General features: G+C 41.7%; 1 protein-coding gene across 5 annotated transcripts in view; it reads left to right on the top strand.

Annotated features, from left to right (window-relative positions):
- The window catches only part of TRPM3 (transient receptor potential cation channel subfamily M member 3), a 412,959-nt gene that overhangs the window by 354,636 nt on the left and 38,845 nt on the right, over window positions 1-19,478 (top strand). For 3 of the 5 annotated variants that reach the window (XM_043514672.1, XM_043514675.1, XM_043514676.1), the window contains 6 exons: window positions 2,153-2,182; window positions 4,585-4,874; window positions 5,697-5,925; window positions 8,821-8,988; window positions 9,981-10,106; window positions 16,998-17,138. In XM_043514672.1, coding sequence (XP_043370607.1) covers window positions 2,153-2,182; window positions 4,585-4,874; window positions 5,697-5,925; window positions 8,821-8,988; window positions 9,981-10,106; window positions 16,998-17,138 — 984 coding nt within the window. The remainder of the gene's footprint in view (window positions 1-2,152; window positions 2,183-4,584; window positions 4,875-5,696; window positions 5,926-8,820; window positions 8,989-9,980; window positions 10,107-16,997; window positions 17,139-19,478) is intronic. The other 2 variants (XM_043514673.1, XM_043514674.1) reach the window with 1 other exon arrangement.

Here is a 19,478-nt window from a genome sequence, read left to right on the forward strand (position 1 = left end):
GGGGGTGCAGGGTGCAGGCTCTAGGAAGGAGTTTGGGTGCAGGAGGTGGTGAGGGGCGCGGGCTCTAGGAAGAAGTTTGGGTGCGGGAGGGGGTGAGGGGTGCGGGCTCTGGGAGGGAGTTTGGTTGCGGGAGGAAGTGTGGAGTGCGGGCTCTGGGAGGGAGTTTGTGTGCAGAAGGGGGTGAGGGGTGCGGCAGGGGGTCAGTGCTTACCTCTGGCGGCTCCCAAAACCTACTGGCACACCCCTCTGGCTGTGGATTCTAGGCGGGGGCCCAGGGGGTCTCTGCATGCCATAGCTCGCAGGCACCTCCCCCGCAGCTCCCATTGGCCACAGTTGCTGGCCAATGGGACATGCGGAGTCAGCGTTCAGGACAAGGGCAGCGCGTGGAGATCCTCTCCCCAGGGGTCGCAGGGACGTGCCAGCTGCTTCTGGGAGTGGCGCAGAGCAAGGCCAGGCAGGAAGCTTGCCTTAGTCCCACAGCACTGCCAGCAGTGGCCAGGGGCCCTGGGCCCTTTTAAATCCCCTGAGCCCCAGGGCAATTGCCCCTTTTGGTTTCCCCTGTCAACGGGCCTGTCTGATGTGGTAATAACAAAAAGGTGCTGGGAGTCAATTCAGTGAGGGGCTGAATTTTGATAGTTTTCTTCACATTGTAGAAGCTATCAGAAGAAGAATCAATACATGGCATGTCATTTGCTGCTAGGTCCAGCTGGTGTTGGCCTGAGTCTAGGATAAAGATTGTTACTGGGTTCTAGTTTTTTAAAAAGCAACAATTCTCTCTACTGATCAGCAGTTCATTATGATCAGGGTTTTGTGCATAGCAGAGCAGCTTCCTCCCTGCGACCTAGTGAAAGTCAGCTCTTGACACAAGCTATTTTATGGGCTGGATGCAAAAATTATTAGGTGAGGTTCTTTGGCCTGTGTTATGCAGTAGGTCAGACTAGATGATCATCATGATCCCTTCTGACCCTAAAATCTATGAATATGAATCTGTGAATGGTTCTGATATAAAGCCTTATGAAGGCAATGAGTGTCTTTCCATTGACTTTCATGGGCTTTGGATCAGTCCCTGTAATAGATAGTATACTGGAGTTAGACTGAAAAAAAAATTGTATTAAGAGAGAGAGAGAGAGAGAGAGAGAGAGAGAGAAATTTCCCTGGTATGTGCTGAACCCTTTGTAAGTGGCATGGAGATTTTAGAGCAGGAAAAATCATAACTCGAAATGGGCTTTCATGGGCTTAATCCTGCACCCCTTGAGTCAAGGAATGCAGGTTCAAGGCACAATGTTGTATTTTTTGATGTTATACTGATGTGAATCTGGAGTAATTCTTCAGTCTTTATAAACAAAATGCTGTTTATTCTTGTATGTAATGAAGTCTCTCCAGATTCACAGCAGTGGAACTGAAAGCAGAATTTGGTTGTCTTCCATGAAACTTCTAGTTATAACAACTTCTCTTAGCTTACTCTCTAGCCAGCACAGGTATTTCACATATGGGTTCACATTCTAGAGACATATATCGATATCACTCTGATAATCTCATCCTAGCAGACATTGGTCCTAATAGCATGACAGCTGCGAAGAAATGTTTCCATCCAAAGGAAAACTGGAGACCTGTGGGTTTGTTTGGATTTTTTTTTTTCAATTCCACCCTGGGTATGGCTTTTCTGTCATTTTATTTATTTTTGAAGTAGCAAAATGCACTCTTGTCTGCAGAGAAATGCTCCCTTCCCTCAGCCACTCAGTGGAAAAACTGTATAAATTAAGGCCTTTTAAACCTTGGGCCAGCTCCTTGGTCCCTTTGAATTGCTGAAGCAGTGCAAAAAAGTGCATATCTGCTCTATAAGGAGATGGGAGAATCCCTGAGAGATATGCAGAGCCAGCAGTATGTCCTCTCTTTTGCAACTGTTGTCGGGTGAAGGGTACATGTCCGGAATGCTAATGAACTCCAGATATCGTCAATGGATGGAATGGCCCCTTAGTGTCTGTTGCCATCCAGCACAAATTAGAGCTGCTGTAACTTATGGTAGGGGCCAAACTTATGCCAGGAATCTTGGGGGAGAGGGGATAACTAGGATTATATAATTTTGTTTAAAATGTTATTGGTATGGATAGGTTATATAATGTTTTTTTTAAAAAACTCTTTTTTTGTGCAGCCAAAAGCCCTGAAACTTCTGGGAATGGAGGTAGGTGACATGTAACAAATCTTAATGTTAAATTCTCTTCCCTTTCTCACCAAACAAGTTCATCAGCATTATACTATCTGAGACTTGTAATTAATATATTTTAAAAGTTCCACAGATTTAGAATGAGAAGTTAATCACACACAAGGCTGTACGTTCCACCAAGGTAAAATGTTTATATAAATGCAAAGAGAAAATCAGTTTCTCAGTATGCTTCCCCATAAACAAACTAAAAAAAAAAAAAAGTGTCGGGGGGGGGAGTAAGTCCTGCTATACTCCAGGTCTCTGTTGGTGAAATCAGTACATATAGTTTTAAATAGTAGAGTCTATTTGAAACCAGTATCCCAATCCAACAACTATAAGAATAGAAAGCTGTCAGAGAGGGCAAACAAATATAGTATATGATGCCCAATTCCCATTGACGTGGCTGAGGCTTTTGACTTTTTCTTTTCCCTTTGTAGAAAAGGTTAGGGGCAATTGTTTAGAGTGCAGGGAAGCACAAAATCCTACTTTGCCACTCCAGAATCTATAAATAGCAACTATATGCCTCGCTGTCCTCAGCCAAATACCTGCTATCACATCCGACAGCAATGGATACTCATACTGAGTAGTGCCTTGCTCCACAAATAGTCCTGTTTACTTCAGTGGAACTACATGAGGGAGAAGGTACTATTTAATGTGAGGTTTCAGAGTAGCAGCCGTGTTAGTCTGTATTCGCAAAAAGAAAAGGAGTACTTGTGGCACCTTAGAGACTGAAGTGAGCTGTAGCTCACGAAAGCTTATGCTCTAATAAATTTGTTAGTCTCTAAGGTGCCACAAGTACTCCTTTTCTTTTTATTTAATGTGAGTGAGGATATCAGAATCCGGCCCATGCCCATCAGGGAATTTGTTAACAATTAGATTGTTGTTTTAAAGTTTCAGCATGTGCACAATACTTAGTTGAATGTGAGTGGTTTGCACTTCTCAGAGCAGTTGTTTCAGGCTGTCTGCAGGCTTAGCAAACCATCACTGCAGTTTCATGTTTTTCTCATATATTGAAGGTTTTCTTTACAACTATATGGGATAGAAGCCTCTCTTTTTTTTAATTAAAACTTCAATTCTGGGGCATAATTCTGTGTCAAGTAGTTGACTTCTGTAGCAATTTCTGTGGCAACCTAATCATGGAAAATGTGGAACACTGAGTATAGTTTTAAAAAATTATTTTACATGCTATTTAGTCTGTGATTCTCGAAAACCCTCCACTTTGTCCTGTCTGTACTCCCAAGGACATCCGTGGGAGCACTTTCACAAATCCCAGCCTTAATTATTTTGTAAATATCATTGGTTTATAATTGTCACTTTTATGATCACTTTTTAACTATATTTAATTGTAAACAATATTAAAATAAAGATTTTTTCAGAAGTAAAATATCTTTACTTGGGAACTTGAGCTGAGATAGAATGGAGGGCATTAGTGTAGCGAAATGTCAGTGTTTTATCCAATCTTCAATAACCCTCTAATGCTGTGCCCTGGCACTTCAGAGAGCTGAGATTTTGTATGATAAATTTCACTTTGCTGCTCACACAAGGATCAAAGTTCAGTGCATGCAGTCTGGTAACAGAAGGATAAGGGAAAGTTATAGGACAAGATAAGAGGAAGGAAATAAACAGGAGAGACAAGCAAGAAGGAATAACATGGAATTGGAGGGGAAAGGGGAAGAAGAAAGGACACAGAATTGAGGGAGTAGGATGTATTTGAGGAGAGATAGGTTAACCCACTGGTAAGATCAGGATGGAAGATCACTAAGAATGAGACAGAAGTGGGGAAAGGACAAAATGATACCATGCTACCATATTTTGATGAATCATTCTCCAGCCTCTCCTTCATTGTCCTCTCTAATGTAGTTAGAATGGAAAGAGGTGAATGTATCCACCCCAATGAGATTTAAAAAACTCAGAGGTAAATGGACAAACCAAAAGCTTTAATGTAAGGGTGGCTTTCCCAGGAGTGACCTGGGCATGTTCAGATAATGCTTTGCACTGCCACAGGGAGGGGGCCAGGTTAGATTGACATTTCCAGACTCCCGTTTCCCATCAGGCAGGAGCTTGGAGTGTTGAATCGTTGTTTCATATGCATCACATTTATTCTGTGAATTATTTTTTTCAGTGAATGTGAAATTAGTTATGTAAGTTTGCGTAGGGAGGAGGAGTGGGAAGCAGCAGAAATTCTCCTCCTAGAAACTCAGAACATGGGCTGGTCACAGTGAATAATTAGTCAGTCTAAGTAGCAATTAAAAGAAAGTAAGTTACATGAACATGAGTGTGCCTGTGGGGAGGGAGTCAGCTTCCTCATGTCGTATCTCCTGTATCCAGTGTAAACTGATTCACATCATTCCCTAGAACCACACTTTCTCCTTGTTTGGCAGGATGACGTCCCTTTGCGAAGAGGAAGGAAGACCACAAAGAAACGAGAAGAAGAAGTGGATATTGATTTGGATGATCCTGAGATTAACCATTTCCCTTTCCCCTTCCATGAGCTGATGGTGTGGGCTGTGCTGATGAAGCGTCAGAAGATGGCCCTCTTCTTCTGGCAGCATGGGGAGGAGGCTATGGCTAAGGCTCTGGTGGCCTGTAAACTCTGCAAAGCCATGGCCCACGAGGCATCAGAAAATGACATGGTGGATGACATATCCCAGGAGCTGAACCACAACTCCAGGTTGATTGCCTTTCATGCATACTTTCTGGAGAGTAGCAAAGAGAGGTTCCTGAAACTGCCAGTAATCAGCTTAGGAGTGGCTTGCTTTAACTGCTAAAGATGTAGGGAAAATGCTGTCCCCTCGAAGCCAAAGGAGTGGCTTTTAGGGTGCACCTGTGCTAACAGAGCCCTTCTAAAAACTGTGCTAACAGTGCAACTTCTGAAATGGATAAAACAGGAGCCAAAAAGTTGAATGAAGTCTCTATACTGACTCTATGCTTTCCTCCATCTTGAGGCCACCAAAGCCTGAATGTGATTCTTCTGAGTCACATTTCCCATCCCAATGAAATACAATTAAAAATCTACTGAAGTAGTATCCAGGTGCAGGAAGTAACTAATCAGGAGATCAGACTAGAGTCAGGAGGTCAGACTAGATCATCATCATAATCCCTTCTGGCCTTAATCAAAGACCAACAGGAATTTGAACAATTTTTGGACACTGGTTAATAAAGCCTCCCCTTCAAGGGTACCTGACCATGAGTTCATGAACAAGCAATGGGCGCCTGGACTGCCTAACAGCAGATAGACAATGGGCTTCAAGGAGACAACAGCAGGTAGGAGCAGATGTCTGGGAGCGGAGGGTACTCAGTACTTCTAAATCAGGACATTTATTTAAGTGCCTAACTTTAGGCACTCAGGTTTGAAAACGTGGGACTCCATGTACAGCCAGCATCGCGACTGCATTTCATGGAGAGTGATGCAGCTTTTGCAGGAGCTGTCATTTAACAGTGTACTTTCCGCAAAGCAGACTGTGCTGGCTAATGAGAATGCCCTCTGTTGCAGGGATTTCGGTCAGCTAGCAGTGGAGCTGCTGGACCAATCATACAAGCAGGATGAGCAGCTGGCAATGAAACTGCTGACCTATGAGCTGAAGAACTGGAGTAACGCCACATGCCTGCAGCTTGCGGTGGCAGCCAAGCACCGAGATTTCATTGCTCACACTTGCAGCCAAATGTTGCTCACAGACATGTGGATGGGCCGGCTCCGGATGCGCAAAAATTCAGGTCTAAAGGTCAGCACTGCCTTAGTATCAATTAAGAGCAAGAGCTCTGAGGGATGGCGATGGGGCTGACACCAAATCAGCAACAGCCAGATGAACTAATAAACTAATTGCATGTTCTGTGTTATTTATAGCGACGTAACACAGTGTTCATCCCTGCTGGCCCAAATCCTGAGCGCCTTACTCAGTCCTTGGTCAAAACTCTCTCCAAGATGAGTAGGACAGTTACTGGCATAGAGACTGAGCCAGGACTTCAGGATGTCTCCCTAACTGAAGACTTTGGGATTTGGCCGTATTTTTTAAAAAAATCAGTTAATAAATAAAAGGGGGTGTGAGTGAATTTATTACTAGTGAAAGGTGCTGAATTGACAACCCTGGAGAATGATCCTCAGAACAAGCAAATGCAGCAGCAGTGCAAATACCCCTGCGTCCCATGTCAAGCTGCCTCCTACCTGATCTGGACAGACCACCCGTAGGGGATGTGGAGGATAATTCAGTCAAGCCCATTTAATATTTAATTTCTCTGGTAAAACAGCCAGGAAGAGTGGGATTTTCCAATAGGCATTTCTGTCCAAGAGGAACTGAGCTGTGGTGCATTCACCTTCACCACTGTATTCACTAGTCAGACCAAGAATTGCCATTTTTAATTGTGTTCTGTGGTGATATTCCCTGATGGGCATTCCCTTGCCTGTATCAGGTTTACATGTGAAAATCGACACTTGCTCTGGGCTGTTCTATTATGCTGCAAAAGCATGTGTCTGAGAAAATAATTATGAACAGCACAGATATAAATATATCATTATCCCACTGGAGCTAATGCACTATCAGTAAGAAATGAGTGTCAGTGGCTAATAAAAAGAAAAGGAGTACTTGTGGCACCTTAGAGACTAACAAATTTATTAGAGCATAAGCTTTCGTGAGCTACAGCTCACTTCATCGGATGCATTTGGTGGAAAAAAGATGAAGTGAGCTGTAGCTCACGAAAGCTTATGCTCTAATAAATTTGTTAGTCTCTAAGGTGCCACAAGTACTCCTTTTCTTTTTGCGAATACAGACTAACACGGCTGCTACTCTGAAACCAGTGGCTAATAAGATTCTTATCTCACTTGTGTCAGAGCTATGCATGAGTACCTTTCTTTTTAAAACTAGGACTGTTCTTACATTTTGGAAACTCCTTTCTCTTAGCCATATGTTCTCTGAATCTATCTGTGCCCTGATCCCCTTGCTCTCCCTGAGGGGCCTGACCCTCTTGCAAACCTGACTTTTGAGATGTTCCAGTTGTTCATTACTCAGTAGATCTTGCTTACTGTAGTGTAGTGGATCTATCCATTTTCCCCCTCTATGCCTTGTCCTTTACAGCACGTATCTCTTCAGTCACACAGCAGACCCCTGGCCGTATCCTTTGCATGATAAGTATCTCCAGGTGATAAATTCCATTTTTCTTTCAGTTTGTTTCAACAGCAGCTCCTCCCAACTATCCACACTCAGTTTATTGTTCACTCTATTTATTCTGCTTTATTCCATAAACCTGTATCCTTTAACTCTCCCTCCCCGAATCAACTCTCTTTAGGCAAAAGAGAGAACAGCATAGACTTTTTCATGCACCTTAGAGGATTATATGGCAGTGTTGAAGGGGGGGGGGGTTGTACTTTAAAAGCAGGGCAGCTCCAGTCCAGAGACCTGGAATGACCTCTGCAATGCACTAGTAGGCACCAGTAGAAAAAGCAGGAATGTTCTCCCTCGTGGGATGGAAATATACACTCCCCACATATGCCAACAGGCCTACTAAATAATGTCATTGGCATTACTGGAGTTAAATTCATTGGAGATATGTATACAATGATTTTTCCATGAAATGCTGGCAAAAATCAAGCTTTGGTATGTGTGTATGTGGTTACAAGTGGGTCTAAACCACTGTGGGCTTGATCCCGCACAACCCAGGTGTAGAGTGATGCATGTATAAGCAAAAGGTAAAATTGATGTGAATCACAAGACAGCGAATACAGGAGAATATGAGCTCACATTTACGGGAGCAGTGCTGCAGAGCTGCCAAGTTACAGGAGTGAATACCTAAGCACATAAGTTGCTTACTTTTAAGTCTGTCTCCTCAGATTCACTCATGCCATTGTCCTGACCTATTCTACCCTATTCTACTTGCAAGTAAGGGAGCACAGGGACCTTACTAAGCCCTGATCTACACAACTACGTTTCATTGATCTAACTATGTCAAAAGTATCACACCCTTATCCCACATAGCTAAGTCAAAAACCTTCCCAGTGTAGATGTAACTATGCCAACAGAAGAGTGCTTTCGTTGGCATAGCTAATGTCTTTTGGGGAGGCAGTATTACCATCCTGGCTAAACTCCTTCTGTTGGTTTATGCTGTGTCTCCACTAGTGGGCTCTGCCAGCATAGCTATGCCACACAGGCTCTGTACTGTAGACACTGCTTAACACTTACTGCAGGGGACTATGTCTATTGCCTAACGTTTCTTGTGTCTCACATGAACACTGGAACACTCTACTGTACAATGTGCAAGACTTTTCAGGTTCAAGGCTCAATGATTTTGTGGGTCTGCCTATTACCTAGTATGGTAATATTTTGTAGTGTTCTAGCTTGTACCAATATGTATGAGATGAGCAGTTTAGGGATAAATAAATTATTCAGTACAATGAGTTAGCCATATAACTTCTATTAACATTGCAAGGCATGCTATGCTTAGTTTCCCCACAGTCCTCTGAAAACATAATCTCAAATGATAGATTTCCAGGTGCCATTGAAACTTACACTGGAATGTTTGATTCCCAGATTCCCCAAGGGGCTTGTTCCATTTGATACTAAGATACCACCATAATCATAACTTGTTAATTGAGATTATTATTATTGTTGTTATTATTATTGCTTTAGGTAATTCTAGGAATTCTACTTCCTCCTTCAATTCTCAGCTTGGAGTTCAAGAACAAAGACGACATGCCTTACATGTCTCAGGCCCATGAGATCCATCTACAAGAGAAGGAGCCAGAGGAACCAGAAAAACCAGTAAAGGAAAAGGAAGAGGAGGACATGGAACTCACAGTAAGAGCAAACAATACAAAAGCCATCCTAAATTTAATCAAGTCAATTTACTATTCCCACCTCTACAGGGACTGCAGACCAGAATGTCCAAGTTTAGTGAATAAATGCCTCCAAAAATCCTCTTTCCTCTGTGGGACTCAGTACTTATGTTACAATGCTGAATCACCAAATTTGCCTCTGTGAGTCCTGGTGTTGCCTCAGTGCATGACAGTACTGCATCATCACGTTGTGATGTGACATCATGTATTGACCAACGGCAATGTGGCATTGTCTGAAATAAATGTAACAGACTTGCAGGATTCAGAACACACCCAAGAATGTCAGGATGAGTGGCCTGGATGAGACTGAGCACTAGTCTTTCGTGTGTTCAGAAGGCAGGGAGAATGGAAGTTCCCAAAGCTTGGATGGAGACTGGAGGTTTTTTTCCTTTTTATCTGTTCTCACTCAGCAGAAATTAGTGTGCTGGTATGTCTACTGTTATGATATAGAAATCTGTCTAATCAGAATTTCACCTGTTTGAGTCCCTCACTCAACCCTTTCTCACACTGGTAATTACTTACTAGTACACATGTGGAAGTACTTAGAAAGGATTGCACAATCTAGCCCTGGGTAATAACAGGAGTTCGGTGGGGAGGTTACATTTGATTGTGTTCTTCTATTTTTTTTAATGAATATTTTATTTGCTTCATTTAAAAAGTTAGAATTGCACAATGTAACCCTGAATGAATAATTTATACCACAAAAGGACTCAAACAGTTGAAATTCCGATGATTAGACAAATCTCCACAGTTCTTTGTTTGTATCAAGCTTCATGAGCATTTTTTATTTGGCCAAGGTAGGGGGAAAATTACAAATCCCATCATCAGAGAGCTTTGAAGGGCTTTAAACCCACCCTAGTCCTCCAGGGCCAAGATGTAACTGAGACACATCAGTAAAAAAAGAAAAGGGTTCTTTCTGGTTAATTTTTTTAAAAAACAGCCTATTTCCCACAGGCAAACAGCAGGCGCTGCCCCCAGGACCCCGTCTGCAGGCAGGCAGAAGGACCTGCCTACAGGACCCAATATGCAGGCAAGCGGAAGAACCGGTCCACAAGACCTGCCTACAGGACCTATTTGCAGGCAAGAACCTGGCCATTGGAAAAGACCAGATGCCAGCATAGCATTTGATGGGCTGTTTTCCACTCATTAGCTATTAATTACAATTAATTATTGCTGGCTTCTGCTCAATTCATGAAGTGCTTATTCAAATCCAATAAGCGCTTCACACAGTGCCATATTTATGGCATTGGGTAACAATATGGCAATGAGGTAAATACCATGATCTCTCTGTGAACATCCCGGCTCTCTGTTTCTTGTCTCCAATACTACATTTCCCTTTAAAAACCTGATTCGCACTACAAAAGCGCTATATGCTGAATGATATATTCTTGTTTCCAGGCCTTAGGATTTAAGCTTTCCTTCCTCTCTCCTCTCAGCCTTCTGATAGTCCTATGGCTCTCTCCTTTCACTGATCCCACCCCCCTACTCCCTGATATGCAGCATACACACCACTGATAACCCAGTTCAGGGAGAATGACTACAGCCTTCTCTACAAAAAGCAGGGGGACCCAGCTGATCGCATGGAGTCCAGCAGCTCTTGTAATATGGTCTTGGGCCCTCTGCTGCTGAATTCAAATGTTTTTTATATGTCCTTGAGTTGTGAGCACCCAACTAATTAATTTTGCATCAGTCAACAGCAGGGGAGCTGCTGGGCCCAACTGTGGAGATGTGGGAGATTTGCAGAGAATGGGACCTTTCTGGATAGTTTCAGAAGAAAGACAACATCCGTGTCATGAGGCTGTTATAGTTAGTCCTTTCTCAGGCTTGACAACAAGTGACATTTTCTAATTATAAAAAATAGTTTGGTTTCAATTTTGGGTGAAAGTTATGCATTGGTTCTTATTTTATCTGAACTGCTTCACCCCTGGGACAGGAGGACCCCAGAAAGATTACTCAAAAAGCTCTTTCATGAAGACCTTTTTTTGGTCACACTTGATATTTAGGGTACATTTTAAACAGTCTGAGAGTTAATAAATTATTAATAGATGTTTTCATAAACGGTTAATCAATTGTTATAGAGGCCAACAAATTGTTTATAACCATAACTTGTAACCATCTACAACACCATCTACAACACTGTCCATAACACACACTACTCAGGTCTGTAGAGTGCTTATAATGTCTATTAATTCTTTATAAGTGTATCTTGAATATAAAGTTGCCCTCCTTTTTTTAAATGGCTAGTAGTCCAACTTTGTGAATTGATTATTATAGAATAGGGTGTGTTCTATGTTTTCTGTGCTGCCCCAGAGGACGGGGTGGATTTTACCACCACTCTGTGGTGCACGAAAAGGATTGTGTTGTAAGCCTTGGCTTACCCTTATGTAAAGTGGGTGTAAATCGCTACTATTCTGATCTGATAGCATTTTCCAGCCAATTTGCACTCGTTCTGCACAGGAGTAAATGACCACACAAAGTGCAAAAGCAGGGAAATAAAGCCAATGTGTATGACTCGGCATGTGTGTATGTGTTTACACTGCTTTTTAACAGCTTTTTGTTTGGTAGTACCCAGAGGGACAGTTATATCAGGAGAGGGGAACTGAGGGCTTGTCTACATAGTTCAGCAGTGCACAATACAGGAGTGTTATTTCTAAAGTACACTAATGTGTTGCACCCTGCTGGTGTGCACTAAAGGTTCCCTACTGTGCTTTAATGTAGTGTCATTTGAAATAGTGTTTCATTAGGGAACCTTTAATATGCACCTGCAAGGTCCACACAGATCAATTAATGGGCAACACATTAGTGTGCCTAAGAAATCACACCTAGCCAATAGACAAGCCCTAAGTTATCACCCATAGTATGCTGAATTTATACATTGTAAATTACTTGTTACTCACTTTTGCTTTTTAAATTTCTACTTTAAACAGGTGCATGGGAGTGCCAGGCACAAACCCCATTAACACTTTGGTGATAGGCAACAGGATTTCCTGATATAACATGCCCACAAGAACACGTTTGCTAGAGCTCTTCTTTCATCATTGCAACCCCAGCACCAAAAGGGTTAACAAGTCATAGGATTTGTGCATGGAACTTTCACTCAATAATCCTTAATACTTAAATTTGAAGAATTACTGGATGGGGGGAGGAGTGGCAGGAGACTAAAATCTACAGGAGTCTAACTCTTGCACGGACAATCTTGTTTCTGGGAACAAGATACCAGATCACAGTCATTTATTCAGTATTTTCTTTGTTTAGTTCTAATTTTCCACATCAGATAAAGAACCTGCCCTTCTACAAATAGTAAGAGTGTAAATAAAAGAAACACATTTGGGCTTAGGACATTCCCCACTTCAAAAAAATCTCAAGTAGGTTAATTTTTTTGATATGAAATGATTCAGGCTCTTTCTGGAATTAAAAAAAAATACAGTAAAACCAATACAGACTGAAACCCAAAAGCTACAAAGCTTTGAAAATTAGCTTCTCCGTGGGGTCAGCGCTGCCGTGGTACAGATGAGAGCTGTGAGATAGCAGGGCTGTTTGCCTGGTTTTTTTTTTTCTTACTCATGATAAAGACCAAGTGAACTGGGGAAAATGAGCACAGTTATCGAGGAAAGGTTGGCCAAAAAATGGTTCCCTCTTCATGCCAGGAAACACTGAATGGCTGTCTGTGAGGGAGATTGTTTTCCCACAACCCCTGGACATATTTCTGTGTCAGTGTCTGTCCTCCCTGCTGTCAGCAACTCTTAATCTGACTTGAGTAAACTGCTGTTACTGGCCAGCAATAGGAGCAGCTGAAAATGCTAAAGGGGCCACTGAGCTGAACTTAACACCTTTGCCTTGGCTGTGCCTTAACTCACCCCCACTCGCACACTTCTGCTCACTCCCCATGACTCAATTCAGGATGAATATATAGGCTTGCTCACATTGCTAAACGCTGTGGGTGAAATTCGGCCTGGTGCAGAGAACCAGCACAAGGGATATGCATCACTTATGTCTCATGTAAAAGCCATAATTTGGAGACTTAAGTAGTGCATTAGCCGGGCTGGTCCCTTGCACAGAGATGAATTTCAGCCTAACTGCTGTACATTTCTGCACACTGTGTGGAAACCTCTCTGTACAACTACTGAGCAAACACTAAGGGTAAGTCTTATGCAGCATTTTGGAGCGAACCTCGTAGGCCAAGTCAAAAGATGGGCTGGCGGGGATCACACTAGTGTGCTAAAAATAGCTGTATAGGCAGAGCTTTGGAGTTTCAGCTTGGGCTTTGAAACTCACCCCTCCCATTAAGCTCCTGCCCAAGCCACAGCTTCAAAGTGCTGTCTGCATAGTTATTTTTAGAGTGCTAGTGCAAGCCCTACTGGCCCATCACTGACCATTTTTTAAATCAAGATTGCATGTTTTTCTATAAGATCTGCTCTAGGAAGAACTTTTCCAAAATGATATTTATGGTCTATGTTATACAAAGGTCAGACTAGATAATCATAATGGTCCCTTCTGGTCTTAAAATCTATACGTCTGTTGACCTAGGTTGGGGGGCTTGCTCCAAAATGCTGTGTAGACATATGCCCAGCACTAGTGCTTTGGCTCTGCTTATTTCTTTCAACAATGTTCAGCAGATGCTGCAGAATTGAGCATGTAGAGCTGCAGTTAGTATATATCAGTGTCTAGAAAACTGTGTTCTCAGTGTTCAGAAAAGGAACTATTGAGCACATGCAAAAGCTGGTTTTGCTTACATCTTTGGGGATTTTAGCTATTTTTGTCCTAGAAACAATGAAAGCATCCATTCCTTAGCAAGGAATAGCCACCCAGCACCGTTATCACATGGCCATCATTTCCCTCTGTATTGTGGGGATGGTTGTGTATTGTGTGAGTTTGTGTGCGCGCGCACGCACATGCATGTAGATGGATATTCAGCGAGCTATGTTCCATTTTTCCTCACTAGTTTGTAGATACTTAAGTTTGTAAATAGCGTGTGCGTTTCACTAACGATGGGTTCAAAGCTCATATTCAGTGGGACCAAAATTCTTGTTATAAAACAAATACACAGTATATACTGCTACTACTAAAAACATATTTTAATTTGTAAGCGCACAACCCAAATGTATCTTGTTGCCGGAACAACTCTAAACATAATTACAGTGAAATAAAGCCACATGCCTAAAAAAATCCCAGAACCCTGCTCACAAAATCCCCATGTCCCACTCAATAATGTACATGTAGCACACAACGTAAAACTGCAGGCCAAAGGGAAAACAAGTAATGAGGATGCTGCAGATACACTGCACTGTGCATGTTGCCCTGAAGTCAGGATTACCCTGACTGACTCATGGCAAATCACAGGCAAAGTTTTACATTAGAAAATGAGATGCCACTTACACCAAACAGTCTCAGTGTAGTCTCACTGCTTCTCCTAGCTTCTACTTCTCCTCAAAAATAGACACACATGTTTGTTCACATTCACTGCTTACAACATCACCGTGCAAACTGTCCATTGACTCAGGCTCTTTTTATAATAGTTTTTAATGGGAAGGCTTTTCAGCTTTGTTAATAACATCATGAAATTAACATCCTGGGACATTAGGTTAAGCCTAATCCTTAGCAGTTTTAAAGCTATTCCCCATCTGCAAGGTGGGGAGGGGGGCTCTGTGGTCGATGGTTATTTTGAAATGACTGGTTTCAGAGTAGCAGCCGTGTTAGCCTGTATTCGCAAAAAGAAAAGGAGTACTTGTGGCACCTTAGAGACTAACAAATTTATTTGAGCATAAGCTTTCGTGAGCTACAGCTCACTTCATCGGATGCATTTGGTGGAAAATACAGAGGGGAGATTGATATACACACACAGAGAACAATGAACAATGGGTTTTATCATACACACTGTAAGGAGAGTGATCACTTAAGATAAGCCATCACCAGCAGCAGGGGGGGGAAAGGAGGAAAACCTTTCATGGTGACAAGCAAGGTAGGCTATTTCCAGCAGTTAACAAGAACATCTGAGGAACAGTGGGGAGTGGGTTGGGGGGGAGAAATAACATGGGGAAATAGTTTTACTTTGTGTAATGACTCATCCATTCCCAGTCTCTATTCAAGCCTAAGTTAATTGTATCCAGTTTGCAAATTAATTCCAATTCAGCAGTCTCTCCTTGGAGTCTGTTTTTGAAGTTTTTTTGTTGAAGGATAGCTACCCTCAGGTCTGTAATCGAGTGACCGGAGAGATTGAAGTGTTCTCCAACTTTAGTTGGAGATTGTGTAGTTAAAGTGTAGTTAAAGTACAAATGCCAGGTTCGGAGAAATTACCTCTGCCATCACATCCTGTATGACTTTAGACAAGACACTTGACCTCTCTGTGTCTTAGTTTCCTCCTTTGTAAAATGGGATAATAGCAATACTTGCAAGGATTTATAAGGCTGCATTAATTATTGTGTAAATAGTAAAATGCTTTCAAATCTTCAGAAGGAAAGTGTTATAGAAACATTAACCAAAAGCAGCAGGGCAGCACCAGCACACTTAAGTATGACAATAGGTATCAAAATACTTGATTTGCAGGTGACACTACATGAAGAAGTATCAAAATCTGTGCCTGTCACAACAAATTTAAGAGTGGGAACTTGCTCGAAGCATGAAAACTCTCATAAAATTCCATCTACTCTGAGCCTCCTATTCAGAGAGGAGTGAAAACAACAGAGCAGTTCTACAGTCAGTATTACAAATACAGCAGGACAGCTCTCTTTGGGTTTTTTGGCCTTATTTCTTTAAGGAAAACAATGCCATTCTTCAGAGGTTATAAAATCATTTAAGATTCAGTGAGTAATATTTATTGTAATTATTTTCTCTCTTTAAGGTTGAGCATGAATTTCAGACTAGCTCTGCATGTAGACAACATCCATTGTTGTTGTTTAGTCACTATTAGTTTTGTATTTATTTCTAAAGCACCTACCGGCAGATCCTCAGTTGGTGTAAATTGTAATAGCGCCAAAGAAATCAAGTCATTGAAGTCAATGGAGCTATGGCAATTTACACTACGTGGTAGATCCTCAGCTAAAGTGTGTTCAGCATTCTGGAAAATAACTATGGAAGAAGATGCAATCCGTATAGCAAGGAGCTTACAGTATAAAGCTGTAGGGGGGAGGGATAGCTCAGTGGTTTGAGCATTGGCCTGCTAAACCCAGGATTGTGAGTTCAATCCTTGAGGGGGCCATTTAGGGATCGGAGCAAAAATAAGGGACAGTACTTGGTCCTCCTCTGAAGGCAGGGGACTGGACCTTTCAAATCCCTTCCAGTTCTATGAGGATAGGTATATCTCCATGTTATAAAGCCTCATTCCTGCAATGGACTCCAATGGGCAGGACTCTGAATCCATATGGAGATCACTGCAGAATTGTGGCCTAAGTGGGATACAGTGAACAACAGCCAGCTTCATTATTTCTAATTCAGTAACCTTCAACATCTGTTTTCCTCCTTCCTGTGTTTCGCTTCCAGTATCAACTCTCTGATCGTTTTCCTATAACAACTTATTTTCTAACCTTCTCTGCTTTGCACATAGCTACATAATAGGAAGTGACTGTCGGGAGAAGAGAAGAGAAATCAATATAGCAAAAAGCAGAAATGTCTCCCACATCTTATTCTTATCCCAGAACCAACATGGAGCTCAGTAGTCACATTGGTATTGACAGTTCCGCTGAAGTGTGTGGCTCCTTCAGCTTATAAGGGAACAACTGGTATGATTTGAACTGGAGCTTCCCATCCAAAAGAGGTTGTTTGCAAATAAAGTAGTTCAAATCCTGCAGCTACATGAACCCAACAGGGATGGGTCATCTGATCCGATCCTCATGTTCAGATGAAGATATCAGAGAATCAGTTAATGTGGCTCCTTTTGACACTTTCAAAAATAACAATCCCCCTTGTGGGATCCAATTAAGGTGTAGTTCATAGTTCACAAGGAAATAACTACAACAGTGGCCTTTCTTGCTACAGGCAATGTTGGGCCGAGGGAATGGAGAATCATCAAGAAAGAAGGAGGAGGAAGAAGTTCACAGCGGACACAGACTGATCCCTCTTGGAAGAAAGATATACGAGTTCTACAATGCACCCATAGTTAAGTTTTGGTTCTACACGGTAAGCTATCTTTCTCATAACACAGGCACTTGTAAAGAAGTCAGTGTCACTCTGTTGTCCACGTATCTGTTTGTACTGGCACAAATTTTCGAGGACCTCCATTAATACATTCACAAATGCCATTTGGGGAAGCAGACTGGCATTTGCAAATCCAACCACAGTATTTGCATATACAAATGCTGATTTACATGGACAAATGGGTGAACCTGTAAATGTTGTAGACATATATTTGGAAATATCTGTCTCTGAGTACTACAATAATTGAGCTAAATTCTGAAGTCCACCATCAGGCAGTACTCCCATTGAATTTGTTGTTGGACTCAGTGGGAGCTTTGCCTGAGTAAGGACTCCATAACTGGCTCACAATTAATTAAAGTAGGTATCGCCTACTACAGCAGTGTACTTTCTTAGCTCATTTTTGTTTTGTTTGGCTAATTTTCATGATCTACCTTCTGCTGAACCCAACCCCAATTTCAGCAAATCACAAAAAAGAACTCCCTGTTTCTGGAGATGACTTTAAAAAAAAATCATGCTTTCCTGCTGAGACCTTAATGATACATATATAAGCAACACAAACAGTGCCCTGTCAACAGAGATCAAACCATGGTGGGTAGCATATGCTAGTAACTTACTCCAACCTGGCAAGTGTCATCCAACAAGATACTACCGAACTGTAGCTAATAAATGTTAATCAAGCTGATGAATCTAAAAACTGCTCATCAGCAGTCCAGTATCATTATGAGTATCAATGTGCATTATGCCTACCAAGAAAATTCTTTCCACTGCAAGCAAAATGAGTGTCCTGGCTTTCACTACTATTTCAATCCTGAAATGGAAGAGGGAGATCAATACTGCATTTTCATTTAGACCTGTTTCTACTATTTAAAGTCCTGAGGGAGGGCAGGGTCACTTATTAATGGGTCTTGGCTAGATTCATCTTCCAGAGCAAAGTAAGGCTGTGAGGCCCGTCTGATTGGACTTGAATGAGAAATGCTTCAAAATGAAAGAAAGTGAGGGTTAGACTAACTCTGAAATCAGTCTGGCTCATTTTTTAAAAAAAAGTATAGCCTAAAAACTATTCAAAAGAAATCCCCAAAATCTTCGTATCCAGGGTTCAACAAGCAAGGAAAGTGTCCATGTAAACTACAATTGTCAATATGAATGGCATATAAAACTATTCCATTATTCTGTTCCCACTTCTAATACCGTCATTCTTAATGTATATTGGAGTGGGCTAAATTCATCATGTTGTGATTGTTACTATTGAAATGGACCTTGTATTTTTACAACACTAATGTCCACTCATTCAGTAAAGGGTCCCAATTCAACTTGGATTGGTGGGATTAGTTGCCAAGAACAGGCAAAAATCTATCTAATTGGTATATTTTAACTGAAAAAAGACATCAAGAGGATTTCAAAGGTACTGTGCCTATGTTATTTTCGTTAAGAATAGGCCCATCCTATTTTGAAGCTGTTCTTTCAATTAGATAGAACATTTTCAATCCAGCCAGTCCCACTCATCTTAGTCTTCTGTTGACTCAAAAGGACTAGACCCCAGAATAAGTCAACCTGGCTCTCCCTTTCCTTCAAACATGTTGAGAAGATTAGGTTAACTCTCAAGAAACAATCACCAAACAGAGATCTGAAAGAAGGGATGAGTCCATTTCCTCCTCCTGTTTTAAGTAGAAGAGGTAGCTCTTAGCTGTGGTCATAATTCTGGTCAATTTAAACAATTTATCTAGGTGGTTTCCAAGCCAGTGACTGAAAATAAAGCCAGCACTCAGTGCTGCAAACTTTATGCTTTCACACACTTCAACAAATTGTTTGTATGAACTAATTGAACAGAGCAGAACTATGGACCCAATTCTCTGAGGTGCTGATCACTGGCTACCACCACTGAAGTCACCCTGTCCAAAATACATAGCCCCACTATGTTGCTTCCTTTTGACCTTGTTACAGCATAGGCAATAGAGCTAGAGTAAAAAGAAAAAGAAACCTATTTCTTAAAGTACAAACACTTGTAATAAAATGTCAGCGTTAACAGAACATATGCCTAAAACTCTATGCCTGGCACTTAAGATTTTCTCTGAAGAGTTTGACTTAGAATATTTTATGTCATAGAGCTGTTGCTTGAAAAGTGGGGTACTCACAGGGAAAAGAGAAGGGAACTGAGCACTCCAAAATCTGACCAGAGTCAAATATCCCTGCCACAGAATTATTTCACAGTGACTCGATGTCACTCGCCAAAGTTCCCTCACCAAAGGCTCTTAAACAAAGTAAGCATTCATGGGATAAGAGAGAAAGTCTTCTCATGGATCAGTAATTGTTCAAAGACAGCAA

Source organism: Dermochelys coriacea, chromosome 5 (assembly GCF_009764565.3).
Source record: "Dermochelys coriacea isolate rDerCor1 chromosome 5, rDerCor1.pri.v4, whole genome shotgun sequence".
NCBI lineage: Eukaryota > Metazoa > Chordata > Testudines > Dermochelyidae > Dermochelys > Dermochelys coriacea.